Source organism: Podarcis vaucheri, assembly GCF_965113315.1.
Source record: "Podarcis vaucheri genome assembly, chromosome: 7".
In the NCBI taxonomy this organism is placed as follows: domain Eukaryota; kingdom Metazoa; phylum Chordata; class Lepidosauria; order Squamata; family Lacertidae; genus Podarcis; species Podarcis vaucheri.
In genome coordinates, this window is record NC_138765.1 from 11,413,159 (window position 1) to 11,431,553 (window position 18,395).

Below are 18,395 nucleotides of genomic sequence, written 5' to 3' on the forward strand. Positions count from 1 at the left end.
CAGGACTCAGCCAAAGCCTCCCCTCTTGCTTGTTGTCAGGCCTGACAACTGGAGCCGCACCTCTGTTTATATCTCAGAGCCCATCAAACAGAAATGGAAGACTGGCTCAGGAATGTTATCTGCAGTTGAGAGAAAGCCATGGCCCGAGCTGGGATTAAGCTTGGTTTGTGGAAAAAGCAAAACAGTGGCGAAGGGGAAGAGTTGAGGGGAAGGCCAGTGAAGGAGGAATAAGCACAAGTTTCATCAAGGTCTGTTGGTAATGGGGTAGATGGAGGAAAGAGATGCCTCTGGTCTTGTTTAAACTGAAGAATACACATACAGGCATGCCAAACTGGTCACTCCAGATAGAGCACCAGGTCCGTCCTAAGCATATGTGGCGCAACGATCCGCCCAGCTCCCCTCTCCCAGGTTGCCCAGAGTTGTTGACTTTCCTTTAGGGGGGGAAACCCTAAAGTTGTTGACTTTTTTTAGGGCGAGCCAGTGAGGCGTGCATGGCAGAGCTGGCCTGGCCAGCCAACTCAGCAGCAACAGAGGAGCCCGAGGTGGTAGCGCCAGCAGAGCAAGGCTGGGCCTGGGCAACTGGGGGTGGGGGCAAGCAGAGCCCAGCGCAACAACGGTCAAGCCCAAGGCAGCAGCTGAATGCCTCGTGTGAGCAGCATGCGCTGGACGGGCCTCTCGGCGGCCCGACAATCCCAGGCGTGCAGGAGGGCGGAGCCGGCTGGCTGCCTCAGTGCCTCACTTGCCCGCAGTAGAAGAGCTGCGGCGCTTCGATGGGCTCTGCTCCAATCAGAACTGGCTGTCAGCTCTTCCCAATCCCCAGACTCCAAATCTTGGCCCCGGATTCTCGGCCTGGTGCCCCTGAGACCTAGGCGCCCGGGTGCCCCACACCCCTAGCACTTATGGATAAGATGGCCCTGTGGAGCACAAATAATCTGAACCTCTGCACCAGAAAGAACTGAATACAGTGGTACCTCGGGTTACAGATGCTTCAGTTACAGACGCTTCAGGTTACAGACTCTGCTAACCCAGAAACAGTACCTGGGGTTAAGAACTTTGCTTCAGGATGAGAACCTCCAGAACAAATTAAGTTCTTAACCCGAGGTGCCACTATACACAGGTCGGGGGGGGGGCTCCCCCACATCTTTTGGGATGCCAGTTTACATTCAAGTCCAGGCTTGACACCACATATCCCCCCCCCCGATCACAGCTGGAAGAAAGAGGAAAGCCAATGGCAGTCTGGTTCCTAGCACGGCCAAAGCATGCTAAATAAGGATTTGCTGAACTAAAATTTGGGAATTGGAACACAGAAAGGGGAGGTATGAGGAAGTCGGGGAAGTAAGTTACAAGAAAATAAGGGATTGAAATTATACTTGTTTTTTGTGTTTGTTTTTTGTGTGTTTGTGTTAATGTTTTGTTTTGTTATTATATAATTTGTGAAACTTCAATAAAAATCTTTTTTAAAAAAACAAAACAAAGCACGCTAAATAAGCAAAGAACAGAGCAAAGGAAAGCAAGCAAAGACGTCAAGTGTATTGGCCCAAAATCTCAAGCAATGGAGGAGGTTCAATGGATCAATGGAGGAGGTTCAAATTGAGGATCAATGGATGGGTTGGCTAAGGACCCCCCAGCAAACACATCCCAGTGAGCTCACACATTTTTTCATATGTGGGAGAAGGGCCTGTTCAGGGAATTACAAAACCTAGAACAATAGAAAACCTCTGTACACTGCCTGGCTTACAGATGGGTCAGCAAGCATAGCAACCCCGAACCCCACTTTCTTCCCAAGATTGCTAACCTGCAACAACTACCCTTGATCAGGGATGGGCCAATCAAGGATAAGCCAACCAGGGCTGCCCCTCCAGATAAAGAGTGGACTACAGCTCCCATCATTCCTGACCGTTTACCATGGTGGCTGGGGCTGATGGAAGTTGGAGCCCCAAAAAAACCACCTGGAGATAATAATAATCCTTCCTGGAAATTGCGGGGTTCCTTCATACGTAGCAAATTTATGTGTAGCTTGGTACTTCGCCCAATTCTGTGGAGGCTACACAATCACTTAGCACAGCACAAAAAGTAAAAATAAGTGGGGGGAGAGGGAGAGAGAGAGAGAAGGAAGCAAGGTGAATCAATCAACAGCATCATATCTGTGTCAAGAATTGGCTTGGGGCTTTCTTCAGCATCCACTAATGCCTGGAATGTAAAAACACACACCTTCTGGGGGGTAATAGCTCTGGAATTGCCTAGCCTACCTGGAACAGTTGTTGTGAAGTTAAAATGAAGAGGGAGGCATAAATGCCACCTTGAGCTCCTTATATGAAAGGTGGGATAGAACTGTAATAATGATGATGATGATGATGATGATAATAATACTTGCATCTTGTATCCTTCATCCAAAACAGGGTCCACCCCTGAAGACCTCATAGGGTGTTCAGATCCCCTGTAGGTCTACTAGAAGAAGAAAAAAAGCTTGTCTCTGCCTCACAGAGAAGTATGGAAAGAGAAGGCGAATGAGAAAGCCTCCAGTTGCCATAGCAATAGGGAGCCGGACGTTGCCGGCTTGGCTCCTGGGACAAAATTGACACAACTCATTTGTCTGTCTCCCAGCCGAACAAAGAGATGGGCTGGAACAAGGCTGACTGGGTGGGATCCCAGCCTGAACTCATCGACAGGCACCTGTCCTGGAAGTCCCGACATATTGAGGCTATGTGAACAAATAGAGAGGGTCTCTCAGGCGTGTACAGAGTGAATTGGAGGTCTCCTCTGCAACAACAGCAGCTGCAACATCTGCAGAATGGAAGGACACCAACAGGTGAAGACTCTCCCCAAACCTGAATAAGGGCTGCAGTTCAGTGGCAGAGGAAGATCCGCCTTACCTAGGGCTGCCCTCTTTCAAAAAGTAAAAACCAGGACACCCTGGCAGTTGCTGAGTTTTTCTAGGAATCCCCGAAAATTGTTGAGCTATTTTTTTCGTTTGGCAAAGCGGAAATTCCCCCTGGACAGAACTTCTGCCTTTGAAATCCCGGTAATGCCCCCCAAAAATTCCAGACATATGGCAGCCCTAGCTATACTTGCAAAACGTCCCAGATGTGTCCTCCCCCCCCTGCCACACCCCCAAAGTAAGGTTCGGAAAACCAGAAAAGTCAATGCCGCCATTCCTATGCGCAGGTTAAAAATCACTGAAGCCACATCTACAGAATACAGTGTTACCTCGGGTTAAGAACTTAATTCGTTCCGGAGGTCCATTCTTAACCTGAAACTGTTCTTAATCTGAATCACCACTTTAGCTAATGGGGCCTCCTGCTGCCACTGCGCCGCCGGAGCCCGATTTCTGTTCTCATCCTGAAGCAAAGATCTTAACCCGAGGTACCATTCCTGGGTTAGCAGAGTCTGTAACCTGAAGCGTAGGTAACCCAAGGCACCACTGTACATTCAAAGTATTCCCCGCCAAAAAAAGGAACCTGGGAGCTGTAGTTTGTTAAGTGTGCTGTGTGAGGGGTGAACTACAGTTCCCGGGATTCTTTGTGGGGAGAGGGAAGCCAGGACTGCTAAATCAGTGCTCCAAATGTGCTTTAAAGGAGGTTCCCGGCACGTTTATCCAAGGCACCTGCATATCCAAAAAAACTCTGGGTAGCAACAGGGACACAGAAGACGAAGCTCTCTCTCCTCGTTAAATTTCATGCACAAAGCTGCACAGCACAACACACCAGCCACGTCCTGGCATACTGAGACTCTTGTGCATAGGAGGGTTAGATACGTAAGGAAGCCTGCCAAGATATCGTAGCTCGTTGGGGCAAGGGTGAGTCAACAAGCAGGAGACAGAGGATTCAAGAAACACAAGGGTGTGGGGATGTTGAGGTGTGGGCAAGGGCAGAGACGGGCCAGAATCACCCTGTGGGTGCCAACCGGGCTTCTAAAATAAAAAAAATCCTCCCCAAAGCCACCCCCCCACCAGCACTCTCCCCAGGGTGAGCAAGCCTCAACTCAGCAGGGGCAGGAGAGGGTTAACCCCGTCCTTGCTGCAGTCGCCTCCTCAGGGGCATGGCTTGCAGACGGCTTTTCTCATGCTAATGATGAGTTCTGGCTCTTGGGCAGACAAGGGAGGGAAGGAGAGGGAGGAAGAAAGGGGTGGGGGATGGGAGCAAAGAGGGGAAATATTATTTTCAGACCTATCTGGGGGCGGGGGGGGGTGTTGTGAGTGAGCTCGCAGCACTGCGGGGGAAGAGAGACAGCAAAGAGAATTCTGCATCAGTCATAGTTTTGAGCATTTATAGGAGGGTGCATGTATGTGATTAAAAGATGCTCTCTGCAACATGAGAGGAGGAAGGCGAATGATGCGCATGGTTCAAAGTTTTAACTTAATTACAAGCAAAGCAGCGTCTCTGCCCAGCTTAAGAGGCACACAAGTCTAGTAAAGAGGTGCTATTAGTTTAATCATGCAAGTCTTTCCCTCCATTGTTGCGAAGGAACAAGATGGGTTAGAACAAACTAATCAGGAACTGGTCTGCTTGGGCCTCGCTATGGCCACTCTCACACCATACTTTCCCTCCAAAGAACCCTGAGAACTATAGTTTGTCCAAGGTGCTGAGAGGTGTCAGGAGGCCCCAGTTCCCCTCCCAGAGCTACAATTCCCAGACTTAAGAGGGACCCAATAGTTAAACCACTCTGGGAACTGTAGCTCTGAAAGGGGAATGGGGGGGTCTCCTATCAACTCTCAGACCCTTTAACGAACTACAGATCCCAGAATCCTCTGGTGGAAGACATAAGTGGTATCATAGTGCTTTAAAAGAATGTGTGAATGTGGCTGCTGTATGGCATCATTGGAGAACTTGGGGAAGGGCTAGAACAGAGGAAGAGCATCCATGTGTCTTACATGCAAAAAGTCCCAGGTTCAACGCTCCAATACTTTGGCCACCTCATGAAAAGAGAAGACTCCCTGGAAAAGACCCTGATGTTGCGAAAGACAGAGGGGGGGACGACAGAGGACGAGATGGCTAGACAGTGTTCTCGAAGCTACCAGCATGAGTTTGACCAAACTGCAGGAGGCAGTGGAAGACAGAAGTGCCTGGCGCGCTCTGGTCTATGGGGTCATGAAGAGTCGGACACGACTAAACGACTAAACAACAACAATGGTCCATTTTTACCATGTAAGCAAAGTGATGCCTTTGGCTTAAAATGTCTCTGTTAGAAGGATGGCATCTCCACTGAATACTGCAACACAGGAACGGCGTTTGGTGTGCAACGTGCAGGACACTGTTTCTACATTTCAAGTCCAAATGCAAGGTCACCTCACCCACACACATATGCCAGTTTTCAAGAGCAGGAAGAAGAAAAATGCGGGAACAAAGTGGAAAACACTGCACACAAAGCCTCACAGAGTAGCACTGTGCTTTGCAAGTTTGTGTGTGTGTGTGTGTGTGTGTGTGTGTGTGTGTACGTGCGCACTTACACCCACCCACACCCCATTTGGGAAATCTACTTCTTCGTCACAGGTGAATTTTGCACACATACTTTTACTGCTGACCTCTCCCCGCCAAATAACAGGAACTACTAGATGCTATTTAGTCTGAAATATGTCGAAATACTCTGTGACACACAACTGCACTTCCTTAACACTAACAGCAAACACAAGATATGGAGTACTGACTGGACTGTAGCCAAAATAGGAGAGTGATCGGGAGAGCTCTGAAATTTGAAGTAGCGCCCCACCACCACCCTGCAAAAAAAAAAAACCTTTCAGAAAAGAAAAACACAGAGGCAATAACACAGTCCACTGAAGATGGAGTATGCTCTGGCAGCTATGGCATGTTGGCCATGAGTTGGGAAAATAAAACAGAAAAGGTTACGGCTCAGCACCCTAGAGGAAGGCATGATTTGAGGGCACAGAAGCAACCTGGTTTGGGAAGGCATATGGCACTGATTTTGGCTGTAGCAGCTGCCCATTAGTTTCCGGGTCCAATTCAAAGAGCTGGTTTGGACCTCTACAGCCTTCAGTGACTCATGACAATACCTCCAGGACGGCCTCTCCCCATATGAACCAACCCAGGCCCTGCGACGATCATCTGAGGCCTTTCCTCGTGTGCCTCCTCCACGAGAGGCCCAGAGGGTGGCAATACAAGAACGGGGCCTTTTCTGCAGTGGCTCCCCGTTTGCGGAATGCTCTCCCCAGGGAGGCTCGCCTGGTGCCTTCGTTATATATCCTTCCTCTTCAACCGGACCTTTGGCTGACTAATATCTTATACCACCACCACCCCCTTTTAAATGTGTTTGTGGGTTTGTTGTTGTTAATCATGCACTTTGTGCTTTTATGTTAATAAAAGGGCTGTTAATAAAAGGGCTGTTAATGCAAATATAATAATAAATAATAACCTGTTGCAAGTCCCACCTGTCTCCTTTTGCTCTCAAACCCTTTCAGGTTAAAAGAATGGCCTTTTATCCAACGGAAGTTCATAGCCAAGTAGTAATTGAGACACTCCCCACGCCACCCCCATTTCAAAAGTCTGCACCCCTCCAGCAGCAAACTCAAGATACTGAGCGCAGACAGAACTGCAGTCAAAATGGAAGGCTGCGAATTCATGGGACATAAGGACCTTATTGTGCAGAATGAAGAGATAAGGTTCCTTCCTAGGGGGCCAGGCTTCTGTACACATTAGCAGAAGGTGCATGTCTTTTGATGCCTGCCTCCAAGCTACCGAAATATGCATGCCGCCCTAAAGGTGCTGGTGAAAACAGTTTTGAACAGAGCCAGAAAAAGAAGCCCCAATTCCTATACCAGCAGCCTTGGACAGATGCAACAGTGTGCTGCTGCTGCTGCTGCTGTTTTGCAGGACTTGAGAGGTTTAAAACCCAAACTAGAACGGCTTGTGCCCTGCCTGCTCGCCCTGCATATTTTAAAAATTCAACCAAAACTGCATAAAAGGGTCCGCAGGACACTTGCAAGGACACAGACCCTGTAAAAAGTTGCCACGAACCGTTTAACTGCTGGGCCAGGGCAGTGGGGTGGGGAAGTGAGGAACAGGAAACATGCATATCTTTTTACACACCCGTTAGATGACGGGCATTTGGAATTACCCCTGTATGTGAGCTAAGCACATTTGTGACGCTTTTATGTACACACACAACAGTTTTCACACACGCACACACAAAGCCAGCTGGCAATGCTCAAGGAATAAGCATTTCCACTTGTTTGGTCTTACAGTTTTATAAGCTTGCTTCGTTGTGGAGGAGTCTCCCGGGATTAGAAGGGCTCTTGAAGATGCTATAGAACTACCTCTACAAAAGCACTATTTTTGTACAAAAGTTACTACTACAACTTTGATTCCCCTTCGTGGAAGGAGCCCACCAGTTTAAGCCTGCCCTTCCCCCTCAGTTTACATTTTTGTACTTGTCAATAGGATTGCTATCATTTTACTGTTACAGCTTCTGTTAACTCAGACCCTCTGAGCATGCGCAGAGTGCGTTCCCCTCTCCAGTAAAAAATCAAGCTCTTTGGAGGACAGGAACTGAGGGGAAAGTACCAAGCACAGAGTGCCCCTTTTGGAAAGCTTTGAAATAGGCCTCAGTCCTCCCTCAGAAAGATGCTCCTCCGTCAGAAGACGCTGAAGCAAATTCACTTCAGAGCAGCTGAAGTGAGCAGGAGATAAAAAGCATGTGCATATGAGGCCTTCTCTGCACTGTACATTTAGAGCACTGTTGTTGTTTAGTCGTTTAGTCGTGTCCGGCTCTTCGTGACCCCATGGACCAGAGCACGCCAGGCACTCCTGTCTTCCACCGCCTCCCACAGTTTGGTCAGACTCATGCTGGTAGCTTCAAGAACACTGTCCAACCATCTCGTCCTCTGTTGTCGCCTTCTCCTTGTGCCCTCCATCTTTCCCAACATCAGGGTCTTTTCCAGGGACCCTTCTCTTCTCATGAGGTAGCCAAAGTATTGGAGCCCCAGCTTCAGGATCTGTCCTTCCAGTGAGCACTCAGGGCTGATTTCCTTCAGAATGGATCGGTTTGATCTTCTTGCAGTCCATGGGACTCTCAAGAGTCTCCTCCAGCACCAGAATTCAAAAGCGTCAATTCTTCGGCAGTCAGCCTTCTTGATGGTCCAGCTCTCACTTCCAGCACTATGGTCCAGCACTATTACACTGCTTTTACAGTCATGGCTTCCCTCAAAGAAACCTGGGATCTGTAGTTTGCTAAGGATGCTTAGAGTTTTTAGGAGACCGCTATTCCTCACCCTGAGCTACAATTCCCAGAGTGTCTGAATGCCTCGCTCCAGGGACCTCCGGGAAATTGTAGCCCTGAGAGGGGAATAAGGTGTCTTGGCACCCATAATGGCACCCCAGGATTCTCTGGGGGAAACCATGGCTGTTAAAGTGGTATTATGCTGCTTTAAATGTATAGTGCAGATGCCCCCAGTCCAGAGTCAAATAAAGGCATACAAGTGTAGGAGAAAAGTCTCCAGAGCGATGGTCGCTGTTTGATGCAGCACTGCTTGGCACTAAAACATAAAACAGAGTGATGACTATCAGACGCGTCACTTTCTAAGGCGTAGGCAAAGGTAAATGTTTCCTCAAGGGGCCGGGCAGGTGAAATGAAGGCTGTTATTTACGGGCAGCTGCATCAGGATCTTTTGTCAAGTTTTGCCAACTTCAAAACAGCCAGAGGGTTTTCCTCCTGTGGAAATAGGGTATTGTTTCTGGGGGGGTGGGGTGCCCACCGAGGGCCTTCCTCCCGGAAGCTTCCAGAAGAACCTGAGAAGACTCCTTCGCCTTTGGAAAGGGAAGGCAAATAATACCTCATGATTACCTCACAAATTACCTCATGATTACCATCCCAAGTTCAGCATCAAGGGAAGGCGTGTACAGACACACCGGATGTCCCACAACAGACACAATTGCTAAATAACAACTGTGCTCTCAAACCAAGCGCATCTTGATGTGGAGAAAGAGCCTCAAGCTCCAGAAAACCTCCAAAAAATGACACATACACCCCCCCCAAAAAAACCCCCAGTAGCCAAGTTTGCGTTCATATGATACATGCTGGTTTGTGGATAGATCCCACATAGTCCCAAAAGCACCTCATCCACAGATGATGGAGGGAAGTGGCATGTCTCGCCGCCTCACAAAACAACGTATTTGGGCACTTGGGAGAGATGAGAAAAGGGAAGTCTGCATCACAGCCTGCAAATTTATTACTTTCCTCAGAGGTAGGAGAGCTGCTGTGGTTAAGTGAAGTCAGCTTAGAAGAACAGGGAAACGCAGATTCAAATCCCTACTTAAAACTGATTGAAGCCGGGTTTTAAAATTTCAAATCAGATCTCTGGAAAAACAGAACGTCGGTTATGTTTCCATTAATATCTTTCTATCGGTCCCTGCGAGCGCTCCAGTTGGAAAATAGCCTTTACCAAAGGCGTCATGGACTTTGAAGAAGCACAAACTCAGAGAGAAACGACCGAAAAGGAAGGCACATTTGGCAAACCCCTCATCGTGACTAACGTCTGCCCAGAAACCGATGTCCCCACTGTGGAAGGACGTGTGGACACAGAATTGGCCTCCACAGTCACTTACGGACACACCGTTAATGCCACGTACATGGAAGACAATCTTGTGAGGGATCACAACTTTTTCAGCAGGGGTCTGTCCCTCAGACCTTGTGGGGGGCCGGACTATATTTTGGAAAAAATAATAATGAACGAATTCCTATGCCCCACAAATAACCCAGAAATGCATTTTAAATAAAAGGGCACATTCTATTCATGTAAAAACACGCTGATTCCTGGACCGCTTGCGGGCTGGATTTAGAAGGCGATTGGGCCGGATCCAGCCCCCGGGCCTTAGTTTGCCTACCCATGAAATAGAAGATCTGTCCCTGCTATAAAATAACCCTGGCTGTTAATTCATGGAGCATCCATATCAACACAAGGCGCATCTTATTTATACTTTCCTGCGAGTAAGTCCCATTGAACTCAATGGGGCTTACAAGCAGAACTACATAATCTACACGTTGAAACCATGACTCAACATGCGGAGAGGAAAGCCTGCTTTTCTGTGGGAAACAGATTGGTGGGGAAAGCATGAAGTACTCTGAAATGATATATTGTGTTTATTTTTGTCCAAATTATGATTTCAGATTGCCAGCCAGAAATGAATGGACATTTAATTTCCATGGCCCAAAGATAAGCAGAACGATTTTCAAGGAAATGATGTCGCTTAGTATCCTCATATGCGCACAGAAAACTCAAAGCAGATACTGTTAATTCACAACTGAACTTCTAAACAAATGCATATACGTGCACAGCACAAAAGACATGTGAGCTGCCATGACTCCAGGTTTTGGAATATGCCTCTGCATAAATATAAAAATTTCTTATGTGCTTCATAAGCACATAGGTTTTATTTGTTATAGCAACCAATTAATATGCATGCTTGCCCAGGGTATGCCTGAATCAGAAGATGAGAAAGCTAGTTTAAATGAATGGTTTTGAACCGGGCCTTTTTCTGGCCAATTTAAGTTACCTGTTTTAAAAACCAACCCTCAAGGATGTATTTCTACCTAACAAAATGGTACAACGGAATTGTGGGCAAAGGAAAAGTTTTCCACAGAGAAACACATTCAATACCCAATACACAACGGTCAGGGCATTAATCCTTAAAAAACAACCAGAGGCTTGAAAGACTGGCATAGCCAACAGCCGAACAACAGTTCATCCCCCAAAATCCTGCAATAATGCACCTACTGAAAGGGTTAACATTACCCAGCTATCACCCCGGCTTTTTAACTGTTTTATATCAGGATTGTGAACCATTTCACGCTGCCTCTATGCAAACAACACTTTTCTATGGATTGCTGTCACTTTTGCATGATGGTTGCATTATTTTATCTAATATTTCGTTCTGACCCACCCAAAGAATGTGGAAAGATGGATTGCTGTATAAATCCCCGAAAAAGCATGGCAATAGGTCAGCCATACTGGCAATAGATCAGGCCACAGAGTAACAAAGGGAAACTGAGGTCGCCCAGGAACTTAGAACATTTGAACATAAGAAGAGGCTATTGGATCAGGCCAATAACCCATCTAGTCCAGCACTCTGTTCTCACACCCAGAATAGGAAACCAGCAAGCAGGACTGGCGCACATGAGCTCTCTCCCCTCCTGTAAAGGTAAAGGGACCCCTGACCATTAGGTCCAGTCGTGGCGGACTCTGGGGTTGCGGCGCTCATCTCGTTTTACTGGCCGAGGGATCTGGCGTACAGCTTCCGGGTCATGTGGCCAGCATGACTAAGCCGCTTCTGGCGAACCAGAGCAGCACACGGAAACGCCGCTTACCTTCCCGCCGGAGCGGTACCTATTTATCTACTTGCACTATGACGTGCTTTCGAACTGCTAAGTTGGCAGGAGCAGACGGGAGCTCACCCCGTCGCGGGGATTCGAACCGCCGACCTTCTGATCGGCAAGCCTTAGGCTCTGTGGTTTAACCCACAGCGCCACCCGCGTCCCCTCCTGTACTTTCCAGCAACTGGTCTTCAGAAGCAATCCTGAAGGCAGAGTATAGCCATTATGGCTAGAAGCCATTGATGGCCTTCTGCTCATGAATTCATATCCAGTCTGCCATTGAAATATTTGTTTAGCTGGGCTTTTTAGGCCCATGAAGAAGTCCGGATTTTTGAGCAAGTGCTGTAGGCTACTTCTTTCCTCTCCTCCTCTGCATGCTGCTCCCCAAGAGGGCCAGAAAGAGCATGTTCACATGCACATTCTCTGCTTTTCCAAGGGATAAAGATAAAAAGCTAGATTCAGTGCAACTAATCCAACTAGTCTTGAAAAGGCACATAGAGCTGAAAGACGAAGCAGGGAAGAAATTCCCTCTTCCAGCTTCCTGCTCCAGAATGCTATGCATTTTCCAAGCCTTCCTTTTTCTTCAAGGTAGAAAAGGGTAACCCAGCTTGGCACCTCATCACAAGGCGGCAGGGGGGGCGGTTCAGAGGCTTTGTGGGTGCCAGGAAAAGGTCTCAAGGGTACCACTGCACCCACAGGAACCGTGATGGCAGTCAACTCCCGCCTGCCCTAAACATCTGACAGCAGTTCCTAACAAACAAATGCAGAAGTGCCCCGTCCCGTCGTCTTTTTCTCACGTTTTTTCAGACTGCAATCGTTCCATGGAACTTCCTCCTCAATGAGAAGATGCGTCACGGCAGACAAAATTCCCTTAACAGTGATTTGTGCCCATCTTCCTCACCCAGCCACAGAAAAGCAACGGATTGTGTCCTGCTGCAATAAAAGAGGGCTTGTATTCTACCCTTGCAAACCAATTGTGCACCTGAGGACACGCCTCTGAATCCTCTGCCACGATCAAGGACTCGGCAGTCGACAAGGTTCCCCAAACGAAACGGGGTTTAAAAACCCAATGGAACATCAGAAGGTGCCTTATGCCAGCTCAGGCTGTCCACTGTCTCCTCAAGATTGGCAGAAGCTCCTCAGAGAAGGGCCTTCCTCCATCACTGGCCCTTGAACCCAATGCCTGCTGCATCCAAGGCACCACCTGAGGCACCGTCTTCTCCATCAAGGGACTCTGGTCACAACAGCTAGGAACTGGGGGACTGATGCTTCTGAATGCCAGCTGCCGGAAGCCATAAAAGAGAACAGTGCTCTTGTGCTCAGGTCCTGCTTAAGGGTTTGCCACCAGCATCTGCTGGGCCCCTGGGATCACAGGATGCTGGACAAGCTGGCCCTGTGGCCTGATCCATCGGGGCTCATCTTACTCCTTATGACCTCTTTCGGAAGCGACACGTCTCTAATCACCAAGCGCCAAGGACAAAAAACAAGCGATGGAACCCACCATCTTGCCCTGTCGCTGGCAAGCCCCTTGGCCGAATCCCTGCTAGACGTGGAGGTCTGAGTTAGGAAGGTGGCACCTTTCCGTGTGATCTATCATCTAGACATTGCAGTTCTTAATTGTCTTTGCAAACGGGAGTCCTCTGTTCCTTCGCAAAGCTGCTTTCGAGAAGCAGCCTATGAAGGTGAGAAGGGAACTTCCCCCTAGCAACTACCTGCACAGATGCTCAGCTCAGCTACAGCAAGCTGTGCAAGGCAGCCTTTCATCACGACCAGAGAACAGCAGGGAGCGCACAGCAAATCCTTCCAGGCATCACTGCTGGATACAAAATAATAAGCAACAGAGCTATGCTGGTGTGTGTGTGTGTGAGACAAATACTAGTCACAAGCAGATCCTACCAGAAACACATTACAGTCCAGGGTTGGGTGGAGATCTGGGCAACTAATCATTTCAGGGGTGAGATCTACAGGTTGCAGTGATGATCATGCAACCAGTTACATTATGTGTGCAAGTCCCCAAGGAGCTCATTCAGATCTGCCCATCAGAAACTCAGCAAAGGTTCCCGCTATTCCCACCCCAAGCATGAAAAGAAAACAAGCTAACAGAGCTAAATCAACCAAGATCACACCGAATACTAAGCGTCATGGATTCCTTGGGAGACTAAACATTCCGGGGCGCTGCAGCTGTGGAATAGCTGGAGGAGAGCTTGGGAGAGAGACCGGGGGCGCAGAAGGAAGGCTGGTCCTCGCTTTCCCCACCGCCCCTGAAATTCTCCAGATTCCTGCGGGGAGGGGGCGAGGGAGGATCCCAGAGGAAGGGGGAGTGGTGGGGCTGGCGGATCCTCAAGGCAGAGAGCCCTCCACCTTGCGGCCCCGCCCCGCCGGCTCCGGCCAGGTGAGGAAGTGTTCCGGGGCGTCTCCTCCCGCTCCGCCTTTCCCAGGGCGCCCAGCCAGAGAAACAGGTTCCCTGGGCCTCGCCATCTTGGGAGGGAGGGGGCGGAGAAAGAAACTTTATCCGGCAACTGGGCTGCTGCGGTGGAAAGCGGTTTGGGAGAGCCATGGGGCGGGGGCGGGAGGGAGAAATCGAATTCGGAGCGAGGAGGGTCGCCAGCAGCCAGAATCGGGAGAAAGCAAAGGGTGCGACGGCGGCGACGGGAAGGAAGCGGCGAGCGGGGAGTTCGCTCCGCGCTGGAGGTGGCGCAGACCTGCGCTTTTGGGGAGGAGGAATCCCCAAGGAGCACCAGATCCTGGCACTCCGGATCCAGGGGAGCCGAAGGAGAGTCCAGCCGGGAGGAGAGCGAGGGAAGCGGGAGGGCATTGGGCGGCTGGAGACGGCGGGCGCCGGGCTTACCGGAGAGCAGGCAGAAGAGGAGGCTCGCGAAGGCGCACGAACTCCGAGGCGCGCCCATGGGGCGGTGGAGGGTCCGGGCAGCAGATCAAGCGGCGGCTGGGACTCCGCTCTGGCTCCTCGGGGCGTCCGTCCGTCCGTCCGGCGCTGGATCGGCTTCAGCCTTAGACTCAGTCCCGTCTCTTTCGGGGGAAGATGCGGTTCCTCGCGCTCCGTGGCGACAACTGCTGCGTCTCCGCAGCTTGCGCGTTGCTACTGCTGCAATCGCCCGGTGCGCCTTTGGCGCCGCCCCTCGAGGGGAGGAGGGAAGGGGTGGCCACGCCCAGTCGGGGCTTCGCCCCCGGTTTACCGAACCCCCGCCTTCCCCCGTCCCACCTCAACCCGGTGCAAGCGCACCTGTCTGGCTGGCACTACCGAGGTTTCCCTCGTTTAGAGCTCACCTTATGCGGGGAACCTCACAGGGATGAATGGGTCGCGCCCTTTAAGGAAAGGTGTGTGCAGGATCTTGACCTCTCTGTGCCTTAGAAGTATTTATTGTTAGGGTTTTTTGTATCTTTAATATAGATCTCATTGTGATTGATGTGGAAATTGTTCAGTTTGGTTGAGTATTTGTTTAATTTCTCATGTATTGTTCATGGCTACTTTTGTTAAGTTGTAGTTCTGAATTTTTTTCATACTGTAAGCTGCTTTGAGCATGGTTTGAACTGTGGAAAGGCGGCATACAAATAAAATTATGTATGTATGTGTGGAATCACATTTGGGCAAGAGGAGGGAAGATCATCCCATCGATTTCACGTTTTTGGGAGATTCGGGCACGCAGCTTGCTTCCTCTTCGGGAGGGTTTAGGATAGGGGTCAGCAAACTTTTTCAGCAGGGGGCTGGTCCACTGTCCCTCAGACCTTGGGGGGGGCGGACTATATTTTGGAAAAAATAATAATGAACGAATTCCTATGCCCCACAAATAACCCAGAGATGCATTTTAAATAAAAGGGCACATTCTACTCATTTAGAAACACGCTGATTCCTGGACCGTCTGTGGGCCAGATTTAGAAGGTCATTGGGCTGGATCTGGCCCCCGGGCCTTAGTTTGCCTACCCATGGTTTAGGCCTTGCTGGTCGCCATTACAGTGGTACCTCTGGTTAAGTACTTAATTCGTTCCGGAGGTCCGTTCTTAACCTGAAACCTCCTACTGCCGCCGTGCTGCCAGAGCACGATTTCTGTTCTCATCCTGAAGCAAAGTTCTTAACCCGAGGTAATATTTCTGGGTTAGCGGAGTCTGTAACCTGAAGCGTATGTAACCCGAGGTACCACTGTATTTTCTTAGGAAGGCTTGGTCCCCTACTCACGCATTTGGGTAGGATTTGCTTGATGCAGAGAGCGTCCTGCGTTCACATGAACGTGCAACCCACAGGAACTGATCCTGTGCAGGTTTAGGCAGTCCCGTTGGGTCCAACAGCAGGGCTCAGCCCCTGGTCCAGATTTATTTCTTCCTCAAACAAGATTTCTATGCCACTTGATTGTAGTAAAACTTCAGCGAGCGGTTTACAAAAAGAATAAAAATTATCCGTGCAACTTTAAAGGATGATCTCAGCCATGCCTGCTCTGAAATCTTCTGTGGCTCTGTTAACTGTTATGTATATTTTATTGAGATCAGCAGCTCTGTGTAAGCAAATTTCGTCAATTGATTGTGTGAGTTTTTAATCAACGGATGGCTCAGTCTGTACACAGCATGAGAGTCTTAATTTCAGGGTGGTGGGTTCCAGCCCCACCTTAAACAAAAGATTCCTGTACTGCAGGTGGTCGAACCTTGTGGTCCCTTCAAACTCTACACTTCTATGATTCCCAGTTGTATATCCGGGGAAATAATATTTTTGAAGCAAGAAGCACCTGGATTATTTTGGGGTTGGAAGTTCATAGAATCCTAGAGTTGGAAGAGACCACAAGGGCCATCGAGTCCAACCCCCTGCCAAGCAGGAAACACCATCAGAGCACTCCTGACATGTGGTTGTCAAGCCTCTGCTTAAAGACCTCCAAAGGAGGAGACTCCACCACACTCCTTGGCAGCAAATTCCACTGTCAAACAGCTCTTACTGTCAGGAAGTTCTTCCTCATGTTTAGGTGGAATCTTCTTTCTTGTAGTTTGGATCCATTGCTCCGTGTCCGCTTCTCCGGAGCAGCAGAAAACAACCTTTCTCCCTCCTCTATGTGACATCCTTTTATATATTTGAACATGGCTATCATATCACTCCTTAACCTCCTCTTCTCCTGGCTAAACATGCCCAGCTCCCTTAGCCGTTCCTCATAAGGCATCGTTTCCAGGCCTTTGACCATTTTGGTTGCCCTCCTCTGGACACATTCCAGTTTGTCAGTGTCCTTCTTGAACTGTGGTGCCCAGAACTGGACACAGTACTCCAGGTGAGGTCTGACCAGAGCAGAATACAGTGGCACTATTACTTCCCTTGATCTGGATGCTATACAAATGCTATACATTTGTAGCTAATGGTAGCCTTTTCAAATGCCTCCTGTGTGTGACAAAACACAACACCTAAGACCAGGTGCAGTTTTCTAAACACTTGTATTAAAATACATTTACGTTTCCTGCCCTGTTATTTGTGGGGCAAGTTTTTGGTCCACTGGATTTTTTTTATTATTATAAACCGTGCAGTTCTTTTACATCACTTTTTACTGAATTCATGGAAACTTTCTCAGAGGAAAGTGGGTACAGTGGTACCTCAGGTTAAGTACTTAATTCGTTCCGGAGGTCCGTACTTAACCTGAAACTGTTCTTAAGCTGAAGCACCACTTTAGCTAATGGGGCCTCCTGCTGTTGCCGTGCCGCTGGAGCCCGATTTCTGTTCTCATCCTGAAGCAAAGTTCTTAACCTGAAGCAGTATTTCTGGGTTAGTGGAGTGTGTAACCTGAAGTGTATGCAACCTGAAGCGTATGTAACCTGAAGTACCACTGTATATGATTGCAGCCTCCAGTGAGTAATCTGATCAATTAATGAAACGTTGCCACCATAATATCACTCTCTTCAATGCAAAGGGAATGTGATGGGCCTTGCTTACTAATAAAAGTAGGTGGGGTTGTAGGCTAAATCCCTGTCCTGCCCCACAGTGTTTTGTTTTTTTAACTCTCCATCTTTTTAACTCTCCAAAACCATTGCCTGTCCTGACTCTCCATGATACCTTAGAGAGGGCAATCCTCTGATGTTTACTTGCAAGTAAAGCCTGGTGCTGATACCTTACCCCCATTCCTGCCCCTTAGAAATCAAGCACTGCTTTTCTCTGAATTACCGTATTTTTTGCTCTATAAGACTCACTTTTCCCTTCCTAAAAAGCAAGGGGAAATGTGTGTGCGTCTTATGGAGCGAATGCAGGTTGCACAGCTATCCCAGAAGCCAGAACAGCAAGAGGGATTGCTGCTTTCACTGCGCAGTGATCCCTCTTGCTGTTCTGGCTTCTGAGATTCAGATTTTTTTTTTCTTGTTTTTCCTCCTCCAAAAACTAGGTGCGTCTTGTGGTCTGGTGCATCTTATAGAGCGAAAAATGCGGTACTGTACTTCTATGGCACAAGTGAGCAATCATTTCGAGGAATCACTTCTCACTGGGTGTACTTCCTTATCTGTGAGATGTTGCAGAGCAAATGTATTCCGTTTGGAACAGCAGATTCTCTGGGCTGCGCTCACTGTGCAATCTCATTTAGCTCCTTGGGATTGGGCTGGTGGTGGAGGAGGAGGCAGGCACCAATGAGCTATGGGGGAAAAAACTTGTGGCTCAGTGTTGCCCAGCAAATCTTCACAGCTCCCCCTCTCCCAATGATCTCACCCCTTGTTGATTTCCTGGATGAGGTTGACCATGGGTGAGGTTTCTCTGAAAAGTTAGCACAGGGGATTTCTAGAGGTGTCTCAAGACAGTTAGGAACATCCCAGCGCGTTCCTTTAAAAAGTCCCCAGTTCTTAAAGCATCTGTCTTCCTGTTCTCCTGGACAGCCTAAAAACGGCATCTATTCTCACGGTGTGAGATCAGTGGGGTGCTCACCAACTTAACACTGAAGGGGTTTGTCCACAGGCAACCGGTACGCATTCAACAGCATTAAGTCGACAGAGAAGGCTGTGTGCCACTTATGTGGTGTGCTTCCTGTGTGTATATTTTAAAGAAAACCCTGCAAGTAGAAAGCTCTCCCAGCAGGAATGTGGCCTTTCTCCCTGATGAGCTAGCTTGGAGGGGT

General features: G+C 48.9%; 1 protein-coding gene across 3 annotated transcripts in view; it reads right to left on the reverse strand.

The window, feature by feature from the left end:
- The window catches only part of NECTIN2 (nectin cell adhesion molecule 2), a 106,901-nt gene extending 91,939 nt beyond the window's left edge, over positions 1-14,962 (reverse strand). Inside the window, exon 1 of one of the 3 annotated variants that reach the window (XM_082231187.1) lies at positions 14,168-14,962. In XM_082231187.1, the coding sequence (XP_082087313.1) occupies positions 14,168-14,225 (58 nt within the window). In that variant the 5' untranslated portion in view covers positions 14,226-14,962. The remainder of the gene's footprint in view (positions 1-14,167) is intronic. The other 2 variants (XM_082231189.1, XM_082231188.1) reach the window with 2 other exon arrangements.
- Positions 14,963-18,395: the final 3,433 nt, after the last annotated feature.